The sequence below is a fragment of the Scatophagus argus genome, chromosome 19 (assembly GCF_020382885.2).
Source record: "Scatophagus argus isolate fScaArg1 chromosome 19, fScaArg1.pri, whole genome shotgun sequence".
NCBI lineage: Eukaryota > Metazoa > Chordata > Actinopteri > Scatophagidae > Scatophagus > Scatophagus argus.
In genome coordinates this window covers 7,288,772-7,313,601 of record NC_058511.1, presented here as the reverse complement: position 1 = coordinate 7,313,601, position 24,830 = coordinate 7,288,772, and the positions used below count along the sequence as shown (strand labels likewise).

The window sequence follows — 24,830 nt, the reverse complement described above, 5'->3', positions numbered from 1 at the left end:
CTGATGATGGTTGTAGTCCCTGATTGCACAGGCTTTTTATTGTCCTATATAACATCAGCAGGCGCCTGCTTGCATTACTTTCGTGGAATGCCTGGCGTGCATGCATGTGACCGTATGATGATATTGTCAGGGAATCTGTTTTGCAGTGTTGCAGCAATCCTACAGTCTCTTTAGCAGTCTTGTTTTTTTCCTGTTTGGAAACATTTTTTTAATAAATACATGATGATAAATAAATGAGACATTATAGTGAAATGCAAACAAAGTCAAGGGGAAAGAGGTAATATACTTCTCTTTTTAAAATTCCCACTCCCCATCTCTCTGCCACTGCCTGTTTTCACTCACAAAAGGCTTCTGTGGACCAAGAGAGCATTGGTGCTAATAATGTTGATGCTGTGCCAAGCCCAGCTGGTGGTGCCCGGCACAGGGCATCGAGTGTCTGCTCTCCACAGTTGCTGTCTTTAAAAGGCTCTCTCCTCTGCCAACTGGGATCAGAGGGAGGGAGATCACAGCGCCATAATGGACGCAACCAACCTGTGAACCTGTGTGGAGCTCTCACTCTGTCCTATATGGAATACAACATCAAAGCATCATGCAACATTATGCAGATGCAAAAAAATAGCCATGTTAGCAAAGCAGCAGAGGGCAGGTTGAAATAACACCTAATCAAAGTCTGACATATGCCAATATATATGTAAGAAAAGGCTTCAGAATGGAATATATTTGGTTGATATTTGTTTTTAAAACATACATGCATGAACTGCAACATGTGCATACATTGTAGTATATTTTATAATTTACAGATGGTCACTGGTTATGAATCAATACTAAAATATGTGTGAAAAACTGATCAGTCTATGAATAGATTGGGCGCTGAACCGAAAAGAATCTGCTGCACAGTACTAGTATGTGGATGTTTAATGTGAGCACTTGCAATCTGCTGTAGAACTTAATGAAGCCGCAAGGTGAAAACTGAAGTCCAGTTTGGAACAAATTAAACGAATCCCCAAATACTGAACCTAATTTCCAGTAATGCTCACTTGTGCAGTGATTCATATCAGGCAAAATTACAGTGTGTGTCCTCTATTCAATAGCAACTGACTGGGCAACACCAAATTTGGCTGAACACCCACACTGAGGGCCCTCATTTATTTGAAATGTTGTATGAATGAAGCTCACTGGGAGAGGGATTCATGTGTCGGTATTCTCTTCCCATTGTCAGCCCTGTGCTACCAAACAACAAACCCAGCACAGAGGACAAACCTGAGCCAAGTCCTCCCCTTCGGACAAGCAACCAAACGTGGGGAACTGAGTCAGACATCTTGTCTCCCTTGTGCTTGATGTGCTTCACACTTACATAGAGTACAGTACAGTACAGTACACACACTTGCTTGTATGTAAACATACATGGCGAAACACCTTCTAACCAGAGCGTAGCTGCCACCTAGCAGCTATCTTCTATCCTGTTCTCACTGTGTGGGTGGCTCCAGCTCTACTCCCAGTAGCTCTTGTTAATGTCAGTTTCCCCCCCTCTCTGGCTCGGTCTCAATGTCCCTCTCTACTTTCTGTGCAACACTGCAGACTGTACACAGTAGAGCTAATTTGGGAGTATTGTATCGTGAGTGCACACAAACTGTAGTTCTTAATAAGTATATTTTTAAATAGGCACAGTCATTAATCCTAATAGTATTGAATCATCCACCATTGAGAGTCAAAACATTACAAGAAAACCTATTGATATAATTTCTTTCTTTGTTGATCTGTTGGTTCCCAGTGGTAACCAGAAGTGTGTTTTAATAATACAGGTCTCAGAGTTCAATTCAAAATTAAATGTGTCTACCAGTGAGGACAATCAACGTACCTTAAGTGGCAAACAACCTGTTTGTGTTTACAGTTCACCTTAACACACCGTGGGTGAGAAGATTCATTGCATCCCTCTTTTAAAATAGAAGTTTAATGAAGGGACCTAATAACAGTCCAGGCTTCAATGTCTTGCCCAAGGACATGTGGACAGGGATCAAACTGTCAACCCTCTGATCAGCAGAAGACAGCTCCACCTCCTGAGCTTTCATCATATCTATGCCACACAAATTAGCTTTCCTTGAGTACTATGTGCAGTCAAACAGTGCTTTGACTTAACAGGGAAGGCAAAAGGCAATTTAAATTTGTGTGTTAGGGACAAATGCTGTGTGGTTGTTTTTCTAAAATCAGTCATTAGCAATTATTTACATTATCCTGGGAGTGTTTGCTGAGCATGCATGTTCTTTTTCTGGTTTAAAGTAAAGTGTCTTGCTCAAGGATATCTCAGCAATAGCTGCTGATGGAACTGAAAAAATATCACATTTGCTCATGCTAGATTTTCCTTGCTGAGTTAGAAGTATCTTAAATATCCTCATGTGTTTGTTGTGTTTCCAGTGCATTTAGCCTGTGTTACACTAACATGCTTTTTACTCCGTCCCATGTGAACTAGCCCCATCATGTCATAGATATTACCCAAAGAACTGCACTCTATTAATAAGAGTCTCATTATTATGAGCTATTACACCAGAATTTGCAATTGCGTTGATGACACTGGAGAACATCCAGCCCTCTTTTGTGGTAATTATAGCCCACTGAAATGTAGACATAAATGAAATGATGCAGATGTAGAAAATATTTGTCCCTAAAGCCTCAGTGAGGCGTTCAACTGGGAACCTGTTTTTTTTTTCCCCAATTAAAATCCAAGTATATACTTAGCTCAGTGAATGGGGATTTAAAAGAATTCAAATTACAACGAAGCATTAAAACCAAATATCTCATTAGCTGCAGGCAATAATTATACACAGACAGGACAAAAATAATAATGGGATTACATATGAAATCTATCTATCTATCCGTCTTTGACAAAGATGGTGGGTAACAACAATTTAAGCTTCAAATTACTCAAGAAACATGGTAAAAGAGTAAGACAAGCTCACGCACAAATGACCTGGAGCATCCCCCTTCTTATTATGCATCCCTCCATCAGAGATACTGACAAACAGAGAGGCAAGAGCCGAGTGCGTTTGCGGCTACAAGTCTGCTTGGGCCAAGGAGGAACTTCTCATTATGCATTCTTTCCCGAGACAACACTCCGTCTCACCCAAAGCACAGAGTGTCACTGTGATTATACACTACCCCATATTAATGCGAGCCTAGTGGCGTGAGAAAACATCCCATGCACCTCTTAACATTCAGAACACCCCACCCCCACCTTTCCTGCCTGTTCCCCTCTTCCTCATCAACCCCCCATCTGCAGCCACCATCTCACCTTCCCCACCCCCCCCCCCACAGCCTCCTCCTCCTCCTCCTCAGTCAATCAATCCTTCATGAAATCACAAGGTGACATGGATGGCGTTGTCCTGGCAACCATTGCTACACAACTGTTGCCTGGTTTCCACACACAAACAAGCCTGGAGCCCAGCAAGGATTCTGTGCTGCAGAGAAAATAAGAGGAAGGCATGAAAGAGAGGAAATAAAAGGCTGGATGAAGGGTTGGGGGTGGAAGGTCAAACACTGGCTGCTGCAGCCCCACCTCACTTTAATTTAACGATACCCTTCAAGGTGGCTTCTCAGCCCAGAACACTGTTTCATAAATGTCAGGCAAATCCACAAATTAGTTTAGCACATTTGAGACCGCAAATAATATTTTAACCATACATCTGCAATGTAAGTTAAGGCTATTATTTAAAATCACTAGCAGAACTGTTGCTACGTTATGCCTTTATTATACCATTAAAATGACAGCATTTTTATGTTCATGCTACTATTTCTTCATTCACTCATTATAAGGAATCCTCTTAGGGTCGAACACTCTGAAGAATAAAATACATCAGAGCCGGGATTCATAAATAGCGCACTCTAATGAAGTACTTTATCAAGCTTGCACGAGCCTCTGGACGTAATATTTATTATTTAAAGGTGGTTCTAGTCCAGTGAGATATGTCAATATGTACTATAGGATATGACAAAATGATTCATGCAATGTAATTAATCAATTCAACATTCTCCTCTAATGTCCATTAATTTCCGGTCGAGGAAAAAAAAAACACAAGTGGTTTAACCTCTCTGTGCTTTACATTAATCTTTCTGCATACATAACTGCTTTGCTTGGGAAAGATGCACATAATGTTGCCTGAAGGAAATAAAATATGACAGTGTGTACTGTATGTTTGTGACAAGACATTACAGCAAACTATGGCACTTCATTTGCATGGATTAATTTAGCAAATTCACAACAAGGTTGATTTCTATAACTGCTTATTTGCTTCTATTTTTCATCACATGTAAGCACGAATTAAGGCAGTGACAGATACACGAATAGGGACCATGCACCGTGTCTAATTCAAAAGGCTTTTCCCTAAATCGTTGATGTAAAGACAGTTCTTTCATTACACCGATTTCTGATACCCAATCTTAAATCAAGAGGAAAGAAAGGCTGCCTGAAAGAAGGAAAAAAGGAGTGTGTCTGCAGGAAGGTGTTGCAAGGGGGGTGGAGTAAATTGACTGTTTACAACAACAGACCCAGAGAGGGACCTTGAACGTCCATGACGAGCTCCATTCCCTTTTTTCACTTTCAAATCACCTTATCCCCTGCTTTTTTGGAAGCCATCCTAAAAAACCAAGGCCATAATTTCCATCCAATTTGTTCCCTCTCTCTGCATGAGCACTGACAGATTGTCATATTTTGGCCACGCTCCCAGAGGAGAGTTGTGAGAGGCAGGAGGGCAGATAAACGGCTATTACCATTCACACCGACTCATTACTGAGCATTTAGGCCCAGGAGCACCAACCCTAAGGCTCCATGCAGAGGGCATTCATTCTGCTCCTGTGCCCACCACAGGAGCCCTGCACCATTGACGTTGTGATTGACAACTGGTGTTGATTCATTCTCCTCTAAAACTACTGTATATAACATGGTCATGCATAAGCAGTATGACAGGGTTTAGGCTTACTGTCATGAATCCATCCAGCAGGCCCGAGTCTGGTTTGGGTGGGGCTTGCAGCCGCTCCATTGACCACTTCTCGATGATCGATGACACCTGAGAGTTTTCTGTGTTGAGGATGCGGAACCCCGTCATGTTGACTCCACTATAGCGATAAGGTTCCATGTCGAGGGCAAAAAGGTCCTGGATACATAAAGATGAAAAAGTCTAGTGTTTGAGCTGTAGTAATAATTATTCTCTCATCTTCCTTTGCACACCTCTACCCTGCACATCTCATCTGCCAATAATTAATCAATCATTAAATAATCATAATCTCTATAATTACGACTAGCCATTTGAGTGGCACCTTTCGCAGAAGAAGTGTGACAGCAGAAAAGTGCAGTTGAAGGTATTTCAGGGGTCATTTTATCTCATGCTGAGGCAGTAGCCTTGACTAAGGCTAGGCTTTCAAGGTTACGGGCAGGCTTTTTGGTGGACTGCCATCTATCATGTGGAAGTGGAAGGACAACCCAATTGTCCTGCATACAGCATGTCTGGCATATCACCAGGCAGATGTCTCTGGGATGCAACAGCACAGTTGACAGAGCAACAGCAGGTGATAGACGCAGAATGGGGGTGCCACGGTCAATGTTTGCTGTCCTATTCCGAAAGCAGCATGGATGGCTTAGTACCAGTATGTAGCAGCTTTGGCCAGCACAGTGGCCTCCAACCTGCCAAACACTGGCTGATGTTAAGCTTGGCATGTTTCCATTGCGACAAGCAGCAGCATGCCACTGAAAAAGGCCTATAATCACTATTCTCTTTCCTTTCCCAATGACATACCTGCTGTCACTCACTCCCCTTTCATCTAGCCAGGTTCTTGTGTGGCTGCACAAGGGATGGTTACATGTCCTGTGCACTGGTAGATGTCTTTTTCAGGTCAGTTTTCTGCAGCCTTTCCCTCTACCTTTCACATCATGCCATTTGTTTGTTATATAATGGACCAAATGGGTGACAGTCTCATTTGCTCAGAGCTGTTATCTGAGCACTCAGTCTTCTGTTCTCTGGGCTCAGTGAAGATGTGCTGCTGTTCATCTGGAGCGTAGTGAGTAATCTTTGTAGTGGCTAGATCAAAGAACTTTGGAGAACTTCAATCGCTGCCAGAGCCAGAATAAAATATATGCAGCTGCTTTTGTTACCCACACTTGAGGTTGTGGGGGTGAAAAGGTTGGTGCAGAATTTAGAAAATAAACTACAACAAGTTTCACAACTGATACTTTAAAATGCAAAGTGTGTATTTATAATCAACTACATGGCAATGCGTTAGCGTTTCAAGGTCATCTATTTTTATCTACACAAATTGAAGCCGCAGCTCAGGTTAAAAATGCTTTGCTCAAAATGAAAATAATAACATGTTTTTTTCAACTGCCTCCTGGTTGAGTCATATTTAATTTTATCCTCAGAGAGAAAAAACTGCCTTCACAACAGACGGATGTATTTTTGCCTTGCAACAAGCACGTACAGGTGAATGTTTGCACTTTAATTAAAAAAAGGACTCAAACCATGCAAGTTATCAAGTGGATGGTGTGGTGCAAAACACTGTAATAAACAACACTGTATATAATTGCATTTTGTCAACATAAAAAAAGAAGTGCCATTGTACTCACCAGGGTAGTAAAAATATAATGGTAGTACTCTGTCATCATACCCATGGCCAGAGCCTATGGGGAGAAAAGAACAGTAATTAAAAAAAAAAGATGAATGGCATAATAATAAAGTAATAAATAAAACAAGCTTTTTAGCCTATTCATTTCATTAGGTTCTTTATTTAACTTTTATTTAACCTCTATAGTTACTCAGACACTGACATCTCTTCATTGGACAGGAGGGCAGCTGAGAAAAGAAAAGTTTCATATTGAAAGAGACCATTTTCAATTGGGTGCGATTGGTGATAAACGAAAAATAAGACATAGGATGAGACTGAGGCATATAATCTCCCTTACAACAGCAGCACAACCTTAACATGAAGCAGAAATTTATGTTAAAATAAGAATAAAAGGAGCAGATGAGCATCTTACAAGAGCTCAAATGACACATCTAAAGCTTGTTTGCCTGTTCTGAAAAAGGAATTTTAAGTAGATATTTTTCACACGACATGTGTTGTTTGTACTGATGTGATGTTGTTTATTTCACAGCTCCCTCTTTGTGAAAAGGCAAAAAAAAAAAAAAACCAAAAAAAAAAAACAGAAATTGTTCCAGTGTGATTACCATCTTCTTCTATCTTCCACACTATTAGGGCTCTTTGCAGGCAAGAAAATACTGTTCCCAAAATGAATCCAAGGAAGAAATACAGGAAAACACTGATTGAGCTGTTGACATACATTATATGTTTCGCTGGGCCTACAAAGTCTTCACCAACAATAAATGATCTTTTCTTTGGCTTCTCATAGATTCACAGATGAATAGGAAAAAAAAAAGAAAAAAGCTTCTGAGAAGACTTAAATTCAATAAGAACCCCCCAACCATTCTCATAAATAATGTGCCTCTGTTAAATGAATTTAACATGCCTGTGAGCAGAATTAGACTTTCTAATTAAAAAACCTTTATTGTCCAATGGAGAGCATCCATTATGACGGGTCAGTCGTAGGCATCTAATATTCTACTGAGAGATTAAAGATGCACAGCGCAGAAAGTAAGTATGTGAATCATCTGCATCAGTGCTTCAAGAGAGAAAGAGTGACGAAGGGAACACATATGAGCTTGTTGTGTTAGAACATAAAAAATTAACTATGCACTAAGTCTATGTTTCCTTAAGGGGAAATTATGTGCATTTTTAATTCAATTCAGGAAGCGCTCTTCCTGCTCACATACTGAACCTGAAGGTAAACCCTAAAAACGATATATAGACTCATACAAAAATAATCCCTCTCAGTCATCACTTATAACCCACCAGGCATGTGTGGCGGTGTCTGTATCTGCAGAAACACTCCCCTGTGCCTGTATTTGTGTTATTATTTTAGCTCTGTTCGGGACGTTTCTGGGCGTCAGCGATTCTCGAGAAGGACTGTTATTTGCTGAGTCTCGTTCCCAGGTCGTTAAATATCAACACTTTGGGTTGGTGAACTGAAATAATTAATTATTCATTTTCTTTTTATTTTGTCCTTTATTTTGGACTTCAGGTTTGTTTTGTATCATATTTTTCCATTGTCATTTTTCATAACACATTTCATAAAATACCAAAGGCAGATATTCTGAGCCAAACTAAACACTCAAAGCTACACTTCAAATAAATTTTTCCCAAACGTGGTATCTGTCATTTTAGGTAGTTCTTTTAAAGCTGGTGAATGCACTGCTCAATCAGTAATGTACAGATTTTGCCTCCATAGTGAAATGACCGCATTCATATCCATGATATCTTGGGTTCTTTGTTGTTCAGTGGGAGGAAGTAGAGATGTGTTATCCATCTTTGTGTCAATGGTTTGAACATTGCTGTAAACATTTGTGATTATGTAAATACATGAGTCAACAACATATGTAACAAAGCTCTAGTTGTTTTTAGACATTTTAATCTGGAAATGTTGTATGTCATATCATGTATTACATATCACATTTCAAATTTATCTTTAACACCGTCTCTTCCCTTTGATGCTGAGTAATACACAAAGGTCAGTTAGCCAGCTAGCTAGGTAGCATGTGCAGCCTTGCTAAGCTACGTAAACAGAGATGGAGGAGGGGATGTTAGTTTCCGTGTCTGTGTACTGTATTTATTTACAGCAGCAACTACCTAAGTGATACAAAATTACTTTGACATTGTCGTTGCATTTGTTAACAGGTACTAACTGGCTAGCAGCTGTTGAAATTGCTGGCTTAAGCAGCAGGGTGCTTGTGATTGGTTGAATTGTGAGAGAGAATTGTTTTCACGAAATGTGACATAATGAAATGTGACATTATGAAATGAAAACAGACTTCTGAATGAACTCTTATTAAGCTATTATTAAAATAAGAACAATGAAATAACTTCATAATAATTAGCTGACGGGGGTCAGTTGTTAAAATTTCACAGTTTCTTATATATTTCCCACAGTTTCATCAGGTGACTATTATGACATTTCATCATTTGTTATGCATGTGTCTACTGAGTTAGTATTAGTCATTTTGGGCCACCCTAAATAGTACCCCGGATTTGATTTTCACAGTGACTGAAATAAACTTTCATGGCTCACTAAGCTGGGTGCATACCTGCTTTAGGATCCAGGCAGCCATCTCATGTCCACAATCAAAGATGACATGGAACTCCTTTGCCTTCTTCATCTCCTTCAGAAGTGGCTTGGCGTCCTTGGTCTCTGTGGGCAGCTGTCGAATCTTCAAACGAATGTTGTATCGTGACGGCGCCTTGATGAGCTCCTGCAGTCGAATGAGACCTGCAGACAAAGAGGATACATGCAGTGTGAAAAAGGAATTTTAAAAGATGCAGCAACATAATGTGTTTGATCTGCTGCCATTTTGAAGTATCTCCGCTGCCATGGAGGCCACAAAAAACCAACTGAATTCGGGTTTTCTCAGCAGAAAAAGGCTCATATGCATGTCTTCCTAATCCACAGTCTATTGATCCTCCTACTCATGCTTGGCAAGCAAACAGACTGCTACAGACCTATCAAGAGAATTTAACACTAACCAGCACATTGCACTCTTTTATACCAAAAGCAAAAAATGGAAAGAACCTCGATCCGCACCCGCCTACAGTAACTTCCAATCCCACAGTAGCCTCCCAAATGCTGATCTGCTCTCGTGTTCCACGATACCATACAGCACCATGGAATAAAGTCTAATTTTATCCTGATGGAAATCCATGGACAATCCTGCTTCTCCGGTCTCTTACACACACTTCAGATGTGCTCTGATGAGAAAGCCTCTGTTTGCCCAGCTTGTACTTGCCCCTAGGGAGCCTGATGCCGCCGTCACATATTGAGCCACAATCTTCACCTTTCATTTCTCGACCACACACTCAGGTAGAAAGCTCTCCGGGAGATACTGTGATGAGATTACAATGAGTTTCTCTCTGAGTAAAGAACTTCAGAGTGCAGGGATGAAAGAGGCTGGATTGATGGGAGAGATGATTACTTGTCATGGGTATAAAAATGGATGGAGCGGCAAGGATAGTTTGAGAGGGGACCAGAGAGAGATAGGATTTTTTTTTCTTCTGGAACCACTTTAAGATAGCTCAGCCTATTTTTTATTTTGAAATGAAGTGCTGGGTGAGCAGTTTAATGGTCTTACCGTGAGTGGGGCTGGGTCTCCCTAAAGCCTATTGAAAGATTGGTGTGAAATAGGAACATGCAGGTCTTGTTGTAAAAGTACCATTGTAAGGAGGAATACTGAACCTCCTAGAGCTTTCCTTAGGTAATCCCAATAGATCCCTACTCTAGGGCATGTCTGCGTCTCCCTGTTTTTGTTCGTACTGACACTTTGGGAGGTGTTGAGCAAGAAAAAAGAATCTGTCAAGGGAGCTCAACGTTTGGGAAACACTGTCAGTGTAGATGTTTGTGGGCTCTGGCTAATGCCTTCAGACTTTCCCCCTGGATCTTCTAACGGCTGTGTGTGAATATTTTATCCCCTCCGATAGTTTTTCCTGCCAGCCGTCAGATAGACTCCAATCAGCAGTGCAGGGCCCTGGAGCATGAAGCTGTGTGATTACAGCCTGGGACCAGGTGGAAGCGGTTGGGGGAAGCAACGCGGCTATGCAGCTGTCACACTTTTCAGGGCGTCAGGTGTGTTGCAGCAGAACTGCTCTACAGAGGAGGCCCACGCCGCTCCTATTTGACAGAGAGCGCGGCGAGAGGTCACCTTTTGGCGTCTCACTGGGGCAGTTTTGTGGAGAACGAGGGTGTTAACGTACTAAGCTCCAAGGCAGGAAGTGATGGGAGGGCAAGGAGATGAGTCAGAATAATGTGGCAAGTGGGACGAGTCACTGGGATATCATCTGAGGTGAATGCCTGGGTGCTAGCACGCTGCAGGACTGGCTGTTTTACTGAAATGTATGCAACAGATGTGAAAGTCGAGATGCTGATAAGTGAAATGGCATTAAAACTATCACAGGGTTAGTTGTTAAAAGGATCAGGATAGGTTTAAATTTCTATTTAGAGACACAGTTTAGACTGTCATCTACAAGATGGCTGCTCAGAGTAGGGAGTGAATTCATTATGCAACCTGTCTAAAATTTAAATCTCCTTTCAACTTTATCTAATTTACTTATATTAAGTTGTCGACCACATCATGTCAAATAGCTCATAAACTGTGAATGAGCATTTGAATATTATTATCTTCTCTGGAGCGATTACACTTTACCTCATAAAAATATCACTGTACTCCCGCTAAAATGCAGCATGTCTTTTAAAATGCATATTATGAGCCACTTCACAGAGTCACGGGATAGACGAAATGGCTCACAGACACATTTGATAGCCACCCTCAGAGATCAAGTGTCTCTGTGTGTTATTAATGGCTGTTGTCAGCTCCCACATACTACAATTCTGCATTGCATTAATCTGAAGAGACATTGGGTCATTCTGGGTAATGTGGTTCTCTTTTTTTCTGTGCTGCTGCTCACCCTTCTGGAAGACTGACATGGGCAGCACCTGCAGGACTGAGGCAGAACAGTAAGCTATTGATTTAAGAATTAACTTGACAGGTTACAAAGCACTCACTGAACTCTGAGCAGCAGTGCTGCTTTTTGTGGTTCACCTGGTACCTCTTTGTTTTATCTGGAGATTTTGGGATCAGAAGGCTGCAGGTTGCAAACACTGTCACATGCGTCATGCAACACAGAAGCACCACTGGAAGATGAAGACAGACACCAACTGTACCTGTACCTGTGCTATCATCATACACCACAGTGACTGTTCTCCACTTGAAGAAGTGCACCAGGTCAAGGATGGCTCTACTGAGGGAGGAGAAGTCGGGGTACAGGCTGACATAGTACGAGTCCCTGTTGTCTGATACTTGATGCTTCCACTTGGTCTGGATGTGGGGCACTCCCAGAGCATTGCAGATGGACTGGACTGCATTGGCTGACGAGCTGTGTGAGGGGCCAAAAATGGCCGCCACCCCGAGGGAAAGCTGATCGCATGCTGGTGAGGTCGGAAGGGAAAAAAGCAACAAGTTAGCTTACGGATTCTGTTAGGCTTGTAAATTTCTATGTTAGTTTAGTTTTTAGCCATGTCTGTCACTATATTTGTTTACACAGACACACATGACTGAACACACAAGCGTTACGACATACATATTTATGTTTTTAACGTTGGCTGTAAGATGCCAAAATGCAACATGGAGGAGGAAGAATGCTAGCACTGAAAACACGGATGTAAAACCTTAAGGTTTCAAAAACAAGCAACCAGCATGTGTTTTCCTCAGGATAAACACAGTGAGTTTTGGTGAGTAACACTGAACGTGTAGAAGAAAACCCCACAAGGAACCTTTAATGTGAAAAGCAATCTGCTTTTATATGTGAATGTGTGGAGCAATTGGGACACTGAATTTTTTTCAACTTGTGGAAAACTCTTGGGTCATCTACCAGCATATTTTAACAATTTAAAGATGAACCTTTGTGGACGTTTGATGGCACAGACTGCATTAGTGTTTAGATGGTGCTGATAAAATTGACATCATGGCTTTGTCTGAAATGGCTGTCTTGTTCACCCATTCACTGCTCCTTTCAGAATAAACAGTGACAACTTAACTCTATAGTGAGCAGTAAATTGAGATTTCACACTTATTTATCATTGTTATTGTGTGCTGCTGTAATTTTTCCATCTATCAAATACTGTGTGTTATATGGTGGGAATTAAGAAGTGACCATGACATGCCATGACAAATAGTACATACATTTTATAATAATAATAAAAAAAACAGCAGACAGTAAATACAGTAAAGCACACAGTTAATAAGAATTGATTTAAGACATAAACCATGACGGTCTAAATTGACTTTCCATGTTTGTCTCCAGACTTTGGTAGCTAATGTTCAATTGGCATAATCTATGATCAGTTACACCAAACAAAAACCAGACATTTAAAATTAATTGCAGAGATACTGAAATGGAGTTTTGAATGTATTCATTTTGGGATTTAACTTTTCATTCTTGTACTGAATATTTATGTGCACCTTCAAGAGGAGTAATTTTCATTAATTTTGTGTCACCAAAACCTGTTAAGAAAAGAAATGTTAAATGCATGCGTTGGAATCCATGCAACAGTCTATTTAACTCTTAATTTCTGACACAGATGGTTTTAACTCAACAGATCTAGACAATGAAAAACAATTTAACAGAAAAGTGATGAACTATAAGCAGCCATGTTGAGGTCTTTCCCGTATCTGCTAACTCACCTTTCCTGGAGGCCTCAAAGCTGTCGAAGATGTTTATTCTCTGGATGTCATATGTCAGTGTGGTGTTAGGGAGCAAGGTGCGGTTCCTGTTGATTGTGTTCAAGGCAAATTTAAAGGCTAGTTCCTCTGCTCCGGAGGGGCCGCTCTCAATGGATTCAAATATTCCTCCTGAGGGTTAGGGGAAAAAAAAAGAAAGAAAAAAGGATTCCTCAGCTGAGAATAAGATCATTGAAAAGCTGTTTCTTTCTCCTGTAATTGCAATAGATTTCTTAACACAAATGACATTGAAGGAAATGATTGATACGATGCAGGCAATTACAGCCCAAGTGGTGCTATCATTTTCAACAGTTCAGTATTTGTACTCTCATCTTATTGATGCTATTGTGCCCATGTTAGACAGCTCAGTCACACGGCAACAAGAAACTGAATTACAGTGTGGACCAGGCGATTGGGTCTCATTTGATTTGCATTCTGCAGCAGTCGTCGGTATAATTATAGGCAATTAGTTACGTAGGGAGGTGAGTTCAGGGGTGGTTGCCCTTCTTTAACTCCTTCGCTCAGCCTTGACAGAAATGTTCACTCTTTCATTTTGTACCATTGATTTCAGTGATTCAGAGAATGAGAGGAGGGCAAAGAAAAACAAGAGCTCGAGGAGCAGAGAAATTAAGGCAAAAAGAAGAAAGAGAGAATCAAAACATAAGGCGATGAGGAAAAATTACATCCAAAGTGGTACAGAAAGAGACACAATAAGACAGAGATAGTGAAGGACAAAACCAATCAAGTCAGAAACCGAGATAAAACATCAGGGACTTTTTAGATTACGCCAAGAAGATCAAATGATTAATTCTGCATCATTGTTTTTGTTGGTTTTTAAAAGACAGAGCATTCTGATGGGATTTTCATGCCTGCTTGAGAAATCTTTTTACCTTTTGGAAGTATGTGAATAAAATCTTGCTGTGTTCATTAATCTACAAAGTAAAAACCTAAACTCACACAAAAAACAACAACAAACAATACAGGTTGTTTCACCAAGCCAATGAGACAGACAATATAATTACCGCCACAGAGTAGGGCATTGTCAACTCAAATCAGCTCCCTTAACACTTGTCAGTTACTTTGAACTGAACACAAATGATTAAAGATGGGCCGTCGCTGTGGATCAGAACACTAAACAAAGAAAGGCACCGTTTGTGACGTTTGAGTCATGTGATCACCAAAAATGCATGTCAGTGAATTTGACTCAAACATACATGCTCTGTTTTCTTGGAGCATTTACAAAAACTATCAATGCAGAAGCCAGTCAGCCTGGACATATTTAATTTCAGTGAGGTCAGTGAGCCTGATGACAGTATTTTCACACATCCATCATTAGAATGAGATGAAGTCATGTGGGGACAGATGTAGAACATGCAAGTTCCACGGAATATTTCTATGTCACCCAGCTGAAGAGAAGCAAGTACTTTCAACTTTCAAAATAAACATGGTAAAAAGAAAAGGCAAACCCACATTAAGAGACTACACCTTTGAGGATGGACTCAATCGTGAGAAAGCACACAGAAATCAAACATAAAAGAGAATGGATTGGGGGGTGGGGTGAAAGGGAGTTGTGAGAGCAGCTCGGAGAAAACCCTCTCGGAGTCAAGAGCAGGGTTCAGCAGTCCATCCACGGCTCCCATCCTCTCAGAAGACAGAGAGTTGGTTTGATGAAATCCTGAAAACTGCAAAAAAAAAGTTTAAAGCCTGTTTATCGATTCAATTACAGAGAGTGAGGGAAAAGTGAGAGTGAAAGAGAAAAAGACAGAGTGGCGAATTTTAAAAGAGTGGAGAAAGAGAGAGAGAAAGAGCTGTGCATTAATAGACACTATAAATAGCACTTGGCTATGGCAGTGAGTGATAGAAAAGGAGTACAGGAGGGCAAAGAGGATGTCATTAACTTAGAGAAGTGAGCTTCATCACTGTCACCACCATAGAGCAATATGTTGTGGTTCCTTGCGTTATGATTTTATGGCATTTTCTCTTATATATGTAGTCCACAGAACTAAAGGAGCAAAATGGATAAAAGAAAGAATGCTGTCGCAGTGTAAAAAAGACAGTTCGACATAAACTTGCACACATTTTGGCATGTTTTGTGTTTCACTATTAGTGAGTGAGTCATAATAATGAACATTTCATATGTTAGTCCTTCTGCTATACTGCAATGTGATGTGAACGTGCTGCTATTCGAGACAATTCATTTCGCTGAAATAGCACATTAGTAATCAAATGAACAGATACCCGAAAATCACTATCAAGGATTACTGGAGACATGTCAGTCTAATCTAATAGATAATTATCACTCTATTGGCCTGAGGGAACAGATTGAGCTCCAAAAGCCTGTTTAATGGGTATGGCTGCATTTTGGAACACACTTGCTCACATTAACATTTTGTGTACTTTGTATGTATCTTGCTTAAAATCTAATAACACTCTGTCTTGCATCGTCTATCTATCCATCCTCTTCTCACTACTTGCCGTTGAGATGTCTGATTGCAGGTGTGTGAGTTACAGCTGAGAAAATCAGCGCGTGTGTGAATTATAGAGCCGCCATCATTGGGACTGGTGTGAATTATAGTGCAAATGAAAGCTCTGAGTGAGTTATGAGCTGGATAATCACCCTGATGAGAAAACAGGCCTGCTGATCTGAGTGTCTTAGTGTGTGTGTGTGTGTGTGTGTGTTTCTGTGTGTGTGTGTGTGAAGGAGGGGGAGTGCGAGAGAGAGACAGAGAGAGAGAGAGATGAAAGTGGAAATGAAAAGGCAGTTTGGGAGGGCGTCTCCTTTATGTAAATTTGACTCCCTTTAACGTGTGTTCGTAGTTAATCAAGTGCATTTGGGATTAGACATTATAAAGTAACTTGGACATTGGCTCCATTTCGACAGAACGTAACCTTGAATGTCATGCACCAGTGACCAAATATGTATCATTTTTGACAAAATAAATTCTACTGCGCTTTTTTCGGTGAGTGGTTCAAAGATATAACTCAATACTACCTAATGCTATTTCTGTGACTTCAGTACTCTGTAAGTACAAGCATGGAGAATGTATTTACTACTAAAAAAAAGAGGATACTTACTAAACTATGAATGAAAATATAATTTGCTCTCTACTTAAGGATGTGCTTGTACACTGGGAGATGGAACTCAGATATGTTGCCATGGTAACTCATACATCTATGCTATGGCTGAGAGGCATTGGCAGTATTGGAATCTGGGCAGCTGATTGGTGGAGGAGGGCGGTGTGATAGTAGTGCATACGGCCTGTCTCTGTGACTAATGACCAGCAGCGCAGCTGCAGGATGGTGGTGGGCTTTAGGGTGGGTGCCATGGCAACCAGTGAGCAACCCTGTCGCTAGGGCAAGTGGCCCAGGCATGAAGTCACTCAGCAAGGCTTTAAGACCTCGACCCACCACACCCCAACACCCCGTCCTGTTTCTGTCTCCCTCTGTTTTTCAGCCGGTGAGCATCAGTGCTCAGAGCCAATAAGCAGGAGGCAAAAGTGATGGAAATGCTCCGTAAATATCTCCGAAATTCCCAGTGGGAGTGCTCCCTGACATGTTTGGCGGTGAATGGGACATGATGCATGAAGGCCTGTAGAGAGTTGCCGCCCCTGGTCATTAATCTGAAGCTCCCCTTGTGGTAGACTGACCTTCCTACGCTGCACAAGGGCCAATTCTCTCTCTCCCTGAAGATCCTGCACTGGCTAGCAGGATGCTAGCCCTGGCAGTGCTATGATATTAATATCAAAGCCTCAAAAAAAAAGTAAGTCTGGTGTATGACCCTATTTCTCATTGAAACATTTTAAACATATTTGCTTGCCAAGGTCTGACATTGTATTCTTTTGCAATGTGCATCTATGGGCAGAGCCATGCACTGCTTTAATGCCACTGCTGAGGTGATAGACTGTTAAACAGTGTGTTATTTAACCAACTACATCTTCTCTCGCTGTAGTATTAAAGATGATATCTGAAAAGCTTCGATTTTGTAGGAGTAAGATAAGGAAAGCAGTAAATTTGCTTAACAGAGGCAAGGTTTCTAAGAAGATACTTGACAGAGATCTTGGTTGGAGTCTAGTAAACTTCTTTAGGAGGTAAACCATGAGCTTAAATCAAATGAGAGAAATAAGGCCAAAGCAATAGAGTGAAATGCTAGTATTTGTAAAATATGTTTTTGGATATTGTTATAGAGTGTTTACAGTGAGTCAGAAATCAGTCAATAACTTCATCAGTCCACCTGGTAGAGTTATGGAAACTGAGGATGAAACCACGAGAAAGCAGCTTATGTGAACAAAAGTTAAGCTGTTGTTATCTTACTTGTTTGGCTTGTTGTGTGTGTGTGTGTGCTTTTTTTTCCTCCAGAACAGAATCACTCCTGTCACCCTAAAGCCTCTTGACACAAGACTGGACTGTCACCTGCCACTGCTGGACGGTAAGCCTCAGGCTGACTCACACACTTGAACATACACATGTGAACACACACAATCACGCACACTTCAAGATTGAGCCTAAATAAACCTGTCAGGTACGAAACAACTGAGTCTGGGGAAAATATGACTGATGTGAGAATTTAAAGCCCACGCTTGCAGCATTCAGAGACACCTAAGTTCAGTTTTACTTGGGGTAATAATCAGCTAGGCCATGGTGAACAGTTCAGTCTCATCAATCTCTTACAATGAGGACACACACAGTCTTCAATTAGAAATGTGTGCCACCACCCTCGTCCCTGACCCAGCTCCAAGTGGGAAACCAGTGATCATATAACATGTATTAATTCGAAGTGCTGGCAACAGATGTGCTAATTTGCCAGGCTCTCTATTCATAATAATGTGCCAGCTCCCTCCTCAAAATATGTGCTAATTTGCAAGGGCTCATTGTGGATGTGCTAAACTACCGGCTGACATTTTGTGTGCTAATTTGTCAAGCAGGGACCCCTTTTGGTACTAATTGTGCCAAACTGTGAGTACACTTCCACAGGCCTTGAATTGCTGAAGTCCCAAATGACTTCTGTCTGCTCGCAGTTTCCAACCTCTCCACTGCTCTCAAATTGTGAATGCAACTGAAAAGAAACACTACTGTGAAAATAAGACATATAAATGCACATGCTTGCCTGCCCACACCCACACGCACACACACACACACACAGATGCACATGAACACATTTCAGAGAAATATGTGTCCGCTCTTGAGATTAGACGAGATTCTTAAAGAAACATAAGAACGCAGCTTGCTGTGATGGTTCTGTAGTGTCATCAAAGAGACACACACACTAAACAGAAATAACAGCCTGCTCCTAAGTTTGAAAAGCTAGAGTTTCTCTCTCTAGAGTTTACTATCACAATGCGTTATATTAAAATGAACTGTTTGGCTAAAAAAACAACAATCATATTATCATCTGTCCGAACAGATGACCCAGAACCAGGTGTATATTTCAACTACCTGCTTAGCCAAACATGGAAACATTGGTACAAAGACACTTCGCAAGGAGATGCTTTCCCCTCCCCAGATCAACATGTACATGAATTCCATCAATTGAAGTCCCCCACTCCAAGATACGGTAAGTTGGAGGGGGGGCTTCAACTATGCAAGGAGGTTCATTGTTTCAATGTTGGCTGAAAAATTAGCATTCCCATTACTGCTTTATCTGCCAATTATTTATTCATTTAACTGATTAATTATAATTAATTGTTTAATCTGTAAAACATCAGAAAATGGTTTTAAGTGCTCAAGGTGACATGTGAAAATAGCTTTTTTAGCAACAATCCTAAAAAAAAAAAAAAAAAAAATCTGTAACACAAGAAAAAGAAATGCAGTTAAGCCTCACCATAGAGAAGCTGGTACTTACATCAATCAGCCACAATATTAATACCACCTATTTGTGTTGCAAAAACAGCTCTGATCTGTAAGGGGAAGGAACACAGGAAATCTGGGGGTATTTTGTGGTCACTGGCATCAAAATGTTGGGTCCTTTGGGTCCTGTGCAAACCACCTTCCCATCAGGCAGGGCCTCTCACCTGGAGGAGTATTTGGCCTGCAGGGTTTAGGTGGGTGGTGTTTGCCAGAGAACATCCACGTGATTGCCGGAGCCCAAGGTTTCCCCACAGAACGTTGTATAAAACAGATGATTCATGTTCACTTCAGTGTTAGTCAGTGGTATTAATGTTGTGGCTATTAGGTGCTTGAAAAAAATGCTTGAAAAAAAATCCCTTGAATGACCGAAGGAATGTCAAAATAGTCCAAACTTAATTTTTTGTTGATTAAGGCATCAATTAAGTCACTGTTTCAGCTTCAGTTCTTTTCAATAAACTACAAAGGTCACAACTTACAACAGATAGTCACTGCTTTTTCAAAACTGCAATTAATACATCGCATATTTTCCTCTGTGGAAAATGTAAAGTTTTAGTATGTGGAAATTGAGAATAAAATAAATAACGTATCAGATAGTCATTAGCAAAGGTAAGACATTTGGTACAAATCACATATCCATCTCCCAGGCATGGAGTCACAGCATGAAGAAAACTATGAGGACTTTGCTTGCTATTTTTCTGAGTTTATGATGCGCAAAAATCTACGGAACCATGTAGAGCAGAACACGGGCAGCTGAAATTTAACATGCAGAAAGGTAGCAAAGCGTTTTTGAGCTCTTCCTCTGGCATCATTCAGCGCTGCCTGCAGAGGAGCAGTCAAGCTTCAGTAAATATTTTCACTCTTTCAATTGTCTTTTTGTCGTCTCTCTGTGGGCCGCTTTAGATTCAAAGCCAAGAGTTTGGTAGATGTCTGATGCATCCTTCCCACCTGCCCAAATATTTCAGGAAATAATATGAAATATGCAGGATTACCAGGGAAAAAACAAATTCTGTAAATAGAGGGTAAACATGGCTATTAATAAAGATAGATAGATAGATGACTTTATTCATTCCCAAGAATATATGTAGTATATTGGTATAACTGTACTCAATAAACATAAGTGATACACATCATGAAGCTATGAAATACTGTATATTACAGCTGTGGCCTGGAAGCATTGCGTTTCAGGGAAAAATCTGATTGATGCACTTGCATTCGGGGAAAAACACAGTGGCTTTTACACACTGTAGGGTTTACGAGCCTTAAAACTCTCACATCACCAATCCGACTTCCAAGCATAAACACGAGTATTCCCAAAACCACAGTCACAAGGTTAGAAGTTCAAGTAAATTATACAACTCTCAGTACTGCACTCAGGAGATTTTTCTGCCAACGCTGAAAATGTGTGATTTGGCTGTAATATAAAGGCCAGGGAAAGGGACAGAAAGCATCCTAGTGCTTCATGCCTCCCACATCTCTGCCATTTCTCTTTCTATGCCCCTGTCTTTTTCTCTCCTTCATCAAATGGCTCCACACACACACACACACACACACACACACAGCCTTCCTCACTCCCTCTGACTAGAGTACATCGCATGGTGGCCTTGGCAGGTGACAGATGGCGACCTCACAGCGCTACTCACTGTAAACTGAGTTTTAATCAAGCCTAAGCACGTGTGAGAGATGCTAATTATCCACTGCAGGCTAAGAGGAGCAGGAGTCCAGCCTGGAGAACATTGTGATTATGTATGTGCGTCTCTGGTTTACAGTCACTTTCCCCATTGTGATAGAACCGTTCAGGCGCCATAATCCATGTATGGAATTGCAGCACAGGGGTATGAGGCAGATACTCCAGATGGATACTCCGCGAGCTGCATCGTTCACCAAAAATAAATATAGATGAGGACTTGACTAAATCTTGGAGTCTTAAAACTCTCTGAAAGTTAAGCAAAGTTAAGCAGTAGGATATCCAACTGTCTGTCAGCGTACTTGCCAAAAGACTCTCACACTACTTTGCCATTTCTGAACATTTATATTTTGGATGTGAAACCAACACTCTTATCTGAAAAGAGAGTGACAGCAGGATAAGTTTGAATTAGAAACTCTCTAACATGCATTTAACACATATCATATGAAGCTGACAACGGTGAAGAGCTAAAAAGAACTTAAATTTATAATGATGCAATTAGGTCACAGCAAATTATATGAGACTCTATCGTCCTCTTTTTCTCCCTCTGCTGCTCTCTTTCGTGATTCTCACTGTTCTGCTGCTCATCAAAATGGCCCTGTATTACACTCTCTCCATTGTAATTTTGAACAAAATGGCTGTAAAATTAGACTTTCTTTCTTGTAGAAGGGCAGATGTTATCTCCCATCAGAGCCAAAGGTCAAGAATTAATTCAGGAGGCGGCTCTTTATTGTTCACTGCTGGGTTTTTGAAGGACGAAGGAGAGGAGGGAAAATAGGGACATTTTACAGGATTTCAATAATCTGATTAGAATAATTTTTAATCTTCATAAATTTAGAGATACACGCACGGTGATTATCATTTTTACGAATAGTTAACGACTCAGTAGCTGGCAAACTCTGACTTTAATATGCCAAGAACATATTAAATAAAATATAAATAGATAACAGTATATTGAGCAATAATGTTCTTGCACACCAAAATGAAATTGCAATTACGAGAAGAGTCATTGTGAGTGTTTTCTGATGTAGGAGAACTAAATTTCTTTCACTGTAGCAAAATCCTATGGTATCGATGTCATACTGCCTCATCAAAGCCATTTCTGCCATGAAAAGAATGTGGAGCCTAGAGAGGAGACGACTTAATGACCAGTTTTAAACCTCGATAAGAAGGAGCGTCATGCACAAAGGCCTGCAGACCATATGTTAGACACGTTATACAATAAGTCATGATGATAAAAGCTACAGTACGGTATTTCGTTACAGGTCTGGGGGACTTGAGTGGAAAGGTGGAAAATCAAAGGTGCAATAGGAAATAAAGGTTTGAAATGTGTATGTCATATTGGTGCCTTTGTGCAGAAGAACACTGAGACCAGGGGAAGAGAGAAAGTAAGACTTGATGATAGTGTAAGAGAAGAAAGTAGAGGGGAAGGACCAGGAGACAAGCTGAGAGCCAAAGAGAGACAAAGATGTCACAGAAAGAAGGACAGCAAAGGACAAAGAGAGAAAAAAAGGAAAAGGAGGGGGGGGGGGGGGGGAAGAGAGTGAGAATGGACAGAAAACTATTTTCTGGATATTAAATTTATACTGAAAGTACACTTCACTGTCACACCGTTTCCTCACAGCCCGTCAGATGTGCTAAGAAAACAACAGGTGATGTCCAAAGTCAGAGTAAGCTGTAGGACATACCAAGATGGCAGATGGGTGTGCTGTTAGAAAACTTAAAAAAAAAAAAAGGAGGATAGGAGGATAGTCTGGAGAAGGAGGATAGTCTGGAGGAGGAAGGGAGGAGGGGTAGAGAGGGGTAGAGGGTGAAAGAAAATTGGATGAGTGAGGGAAACGAAAAGGGAGAAATGGAGAATAAAAGAGGTCACTGGAGGCAGATAAAAGACACTCAATTAAACGACTGAATGGATGGCCCATTAGACCTGAACGGACACCTGCACCCCCACCTCTCCCTCAGCCACAGGGCAGGAAAATGTCAGCTCCCCGCCTGGGTTCATCAGCATCCCGTCAGCCACTGCTGTACACAAGCTAGCTGATAATCAGAGCTACAGGTACAAGTCAATATGCTACACTTTGCTGCAAAGGTGTGTCAGTTTGTCTTGCTTGTTCTATAAACACACACAGGCAACCGCACAGTAGCAGAGAGAGAGGCAGAAATGAAAGAGACCTGATTTTAGAGAAGGAAACAGCCAGAGGCTACCCGATGAAAAAGAAATTACTGAATAATGAAGTTCCTCAAATATGAGGCCTCATTTCTTCTCAATAACTAAGATCATGAGGATAAATGTAAAAGAAGAAAAAAGGCGAACTTGGTGAAAAAGCAAGAGCCTTGTTTTACGGTTGTAAAAGTTAAAGGTTGTAAAGATTATTATTAAGTCACTAAATAGGGTAAATATAATAAATATGGTTATTATATTTAGAAAGCAATAGCCATGTGTGGGTATGTTGGCTTCACCCTGTCTCCTCAAAATCTTAGAAAAAAACGGGAAATCAATCCTAATGATTTGTGTGTGTGTGTGTGTATAAGACTGGGATCAGTGGGTCATGTCAAGCAAGTGGGAAAGTGTGTCTTCAGCTTCAACAGCTTCTTTTCCCCAAATAAGATGGACTGTTTTAATTGTTCAACCAAAGACACACTTCCGTGCTCCTCTCCTCCTGGTCCATTCACATTCGCTAAAGCTGACACAAATGAACTGCTTTCATATTTATCTTCTCCTCTCACCTTTCCTTTCATAAATACCTTCGAAACAAGAATGCTCTGAGCAAAGGGAGAGGAAGAACAGGAAAATGAAATTCAATATAGCAGGAGGAGACGTTTTGCATAGCCCTGGTGGATTGTGGACAATAGAGTGTCATGCTGATTCAGAGAACAAGATTTTAAGTAAGCCTGCCTCAATACGTCCTCCCACAGAGCCCATTTCCCCCTGTGTCCTTGGTTCACACAGAGAAACGTTCAAACATCCGACCGGCTGTGCTGACAATGGGAGCCCGAACCCTGCTTTCTCTCATTCTGTCAGCGGCTCGCCCTCCTCCTCCTCCTCTTACTCCTTTATTCAGCTGGCTGGGGATGAAGGTGAATCACCACATCCTAACCTGATCGGTGCCTCACACCATATCCAGCACAGGAGGGCTCTCTGTAATCGATTGACTTTTGAATTTCATGTAGCTTGGATGTCAGTGCTTTCATTTACGGCTTCCAAATACCTGCTCTGCGTGCCTGAAATTCACATATGAACGCTTCAGTTTTGCAGAACATGCCGAGGGACAGATTTAAGGATATATAATGGCTGCATAGATGAAATAATACATAAATATTTACCACTGAGCCCTACAGCACATCGAACATAAAGCAGTCCTCCTACGCGTAAACTAAATACACACTAAATTCACTTCTTTACTCTGCCTCCCAATTAGGCACTATCACCAATTTCCATAATAAACCATTAGCAAGCAATGTTTGTTTCCCTCTATTAAGCACTCACTTAATACTTAATTACCACAGTTGAGCTCCTGTGAATTTAAAGGGCTTACATGTTACTCCCACACATGACGCAAAGAGTGGCGTGATATTGGAAGGTCCATTTTTCACACCACTTAAAGCACAGCCAGTTCAGGACACATATATCTCACTAAGAATAAACGTGATAAGATCAGATCGGTTTACAGGTCTACATGAGCGCCTGAAGCTTGTGGCTGCCGAAAGTCCTCATTAATTCACTGTAACATGCATTATTAATCAATCCCACTCCCACACATGCCGCTTATAGTAAGCTGTTTTTTGTTTTTTTGTTTTGTTTTTTTGTTTACATATTTACATTCTCACAGATGGAAACCTGTGATAGATACACACAGGAGGGGCCAGTCGGGACTTGGCACTGTTATGCAGCCAGTTTTTCTTTCATTATTCCTCCTAGCAAAACAAACACATTGATCTGTATT

At 40.9% G+C, this 24,830-nt stretch overlaps 1 protein-coding gene across 4 annotated transcripts in view; it reads right to left on the bottom strand.

Annotated features, from left to right (window-relative positions):
• LOC124050600 (glutamate receptor ionotropic, kainate 2-like) overlaps positions 1–24,830 on the bottom strand; it is a 60,791-nt gene that overhangs the window by 25,733 nt on the left and 10,228 nt on the right. For 2 of the 4 annotated variants that reach the window (XM_046373312.1, XM_046373309.1), the window contains 5 exons: positions 13,323–13,490; positions 11,804–12,067; positions 9,180–9,361; positions 6,608–6,661; positions 4,971–5,144 (listed from right to left, as the gene is read on the bottom strand). In XM_046373312.1, the coding sequence (XP_046229268.1) occupies positions 4,971–5,144; positions 6,608–6,661; positions 9,180–9,361; positions 11,804–12,067; positions 13,323–13,490 (842 nt within the window). The remainder of the gene's footprint in view (positions 1–4,970; positions 5,145–6,607; positions 6,662–9,179; positions 9,362–11,803; positions 12,068–13,322; positions 13,491–24,830) is intronic. The other 2 variants (XM_046373311.1, XM_046373310.1) reach the window with 1 other exon arrangement.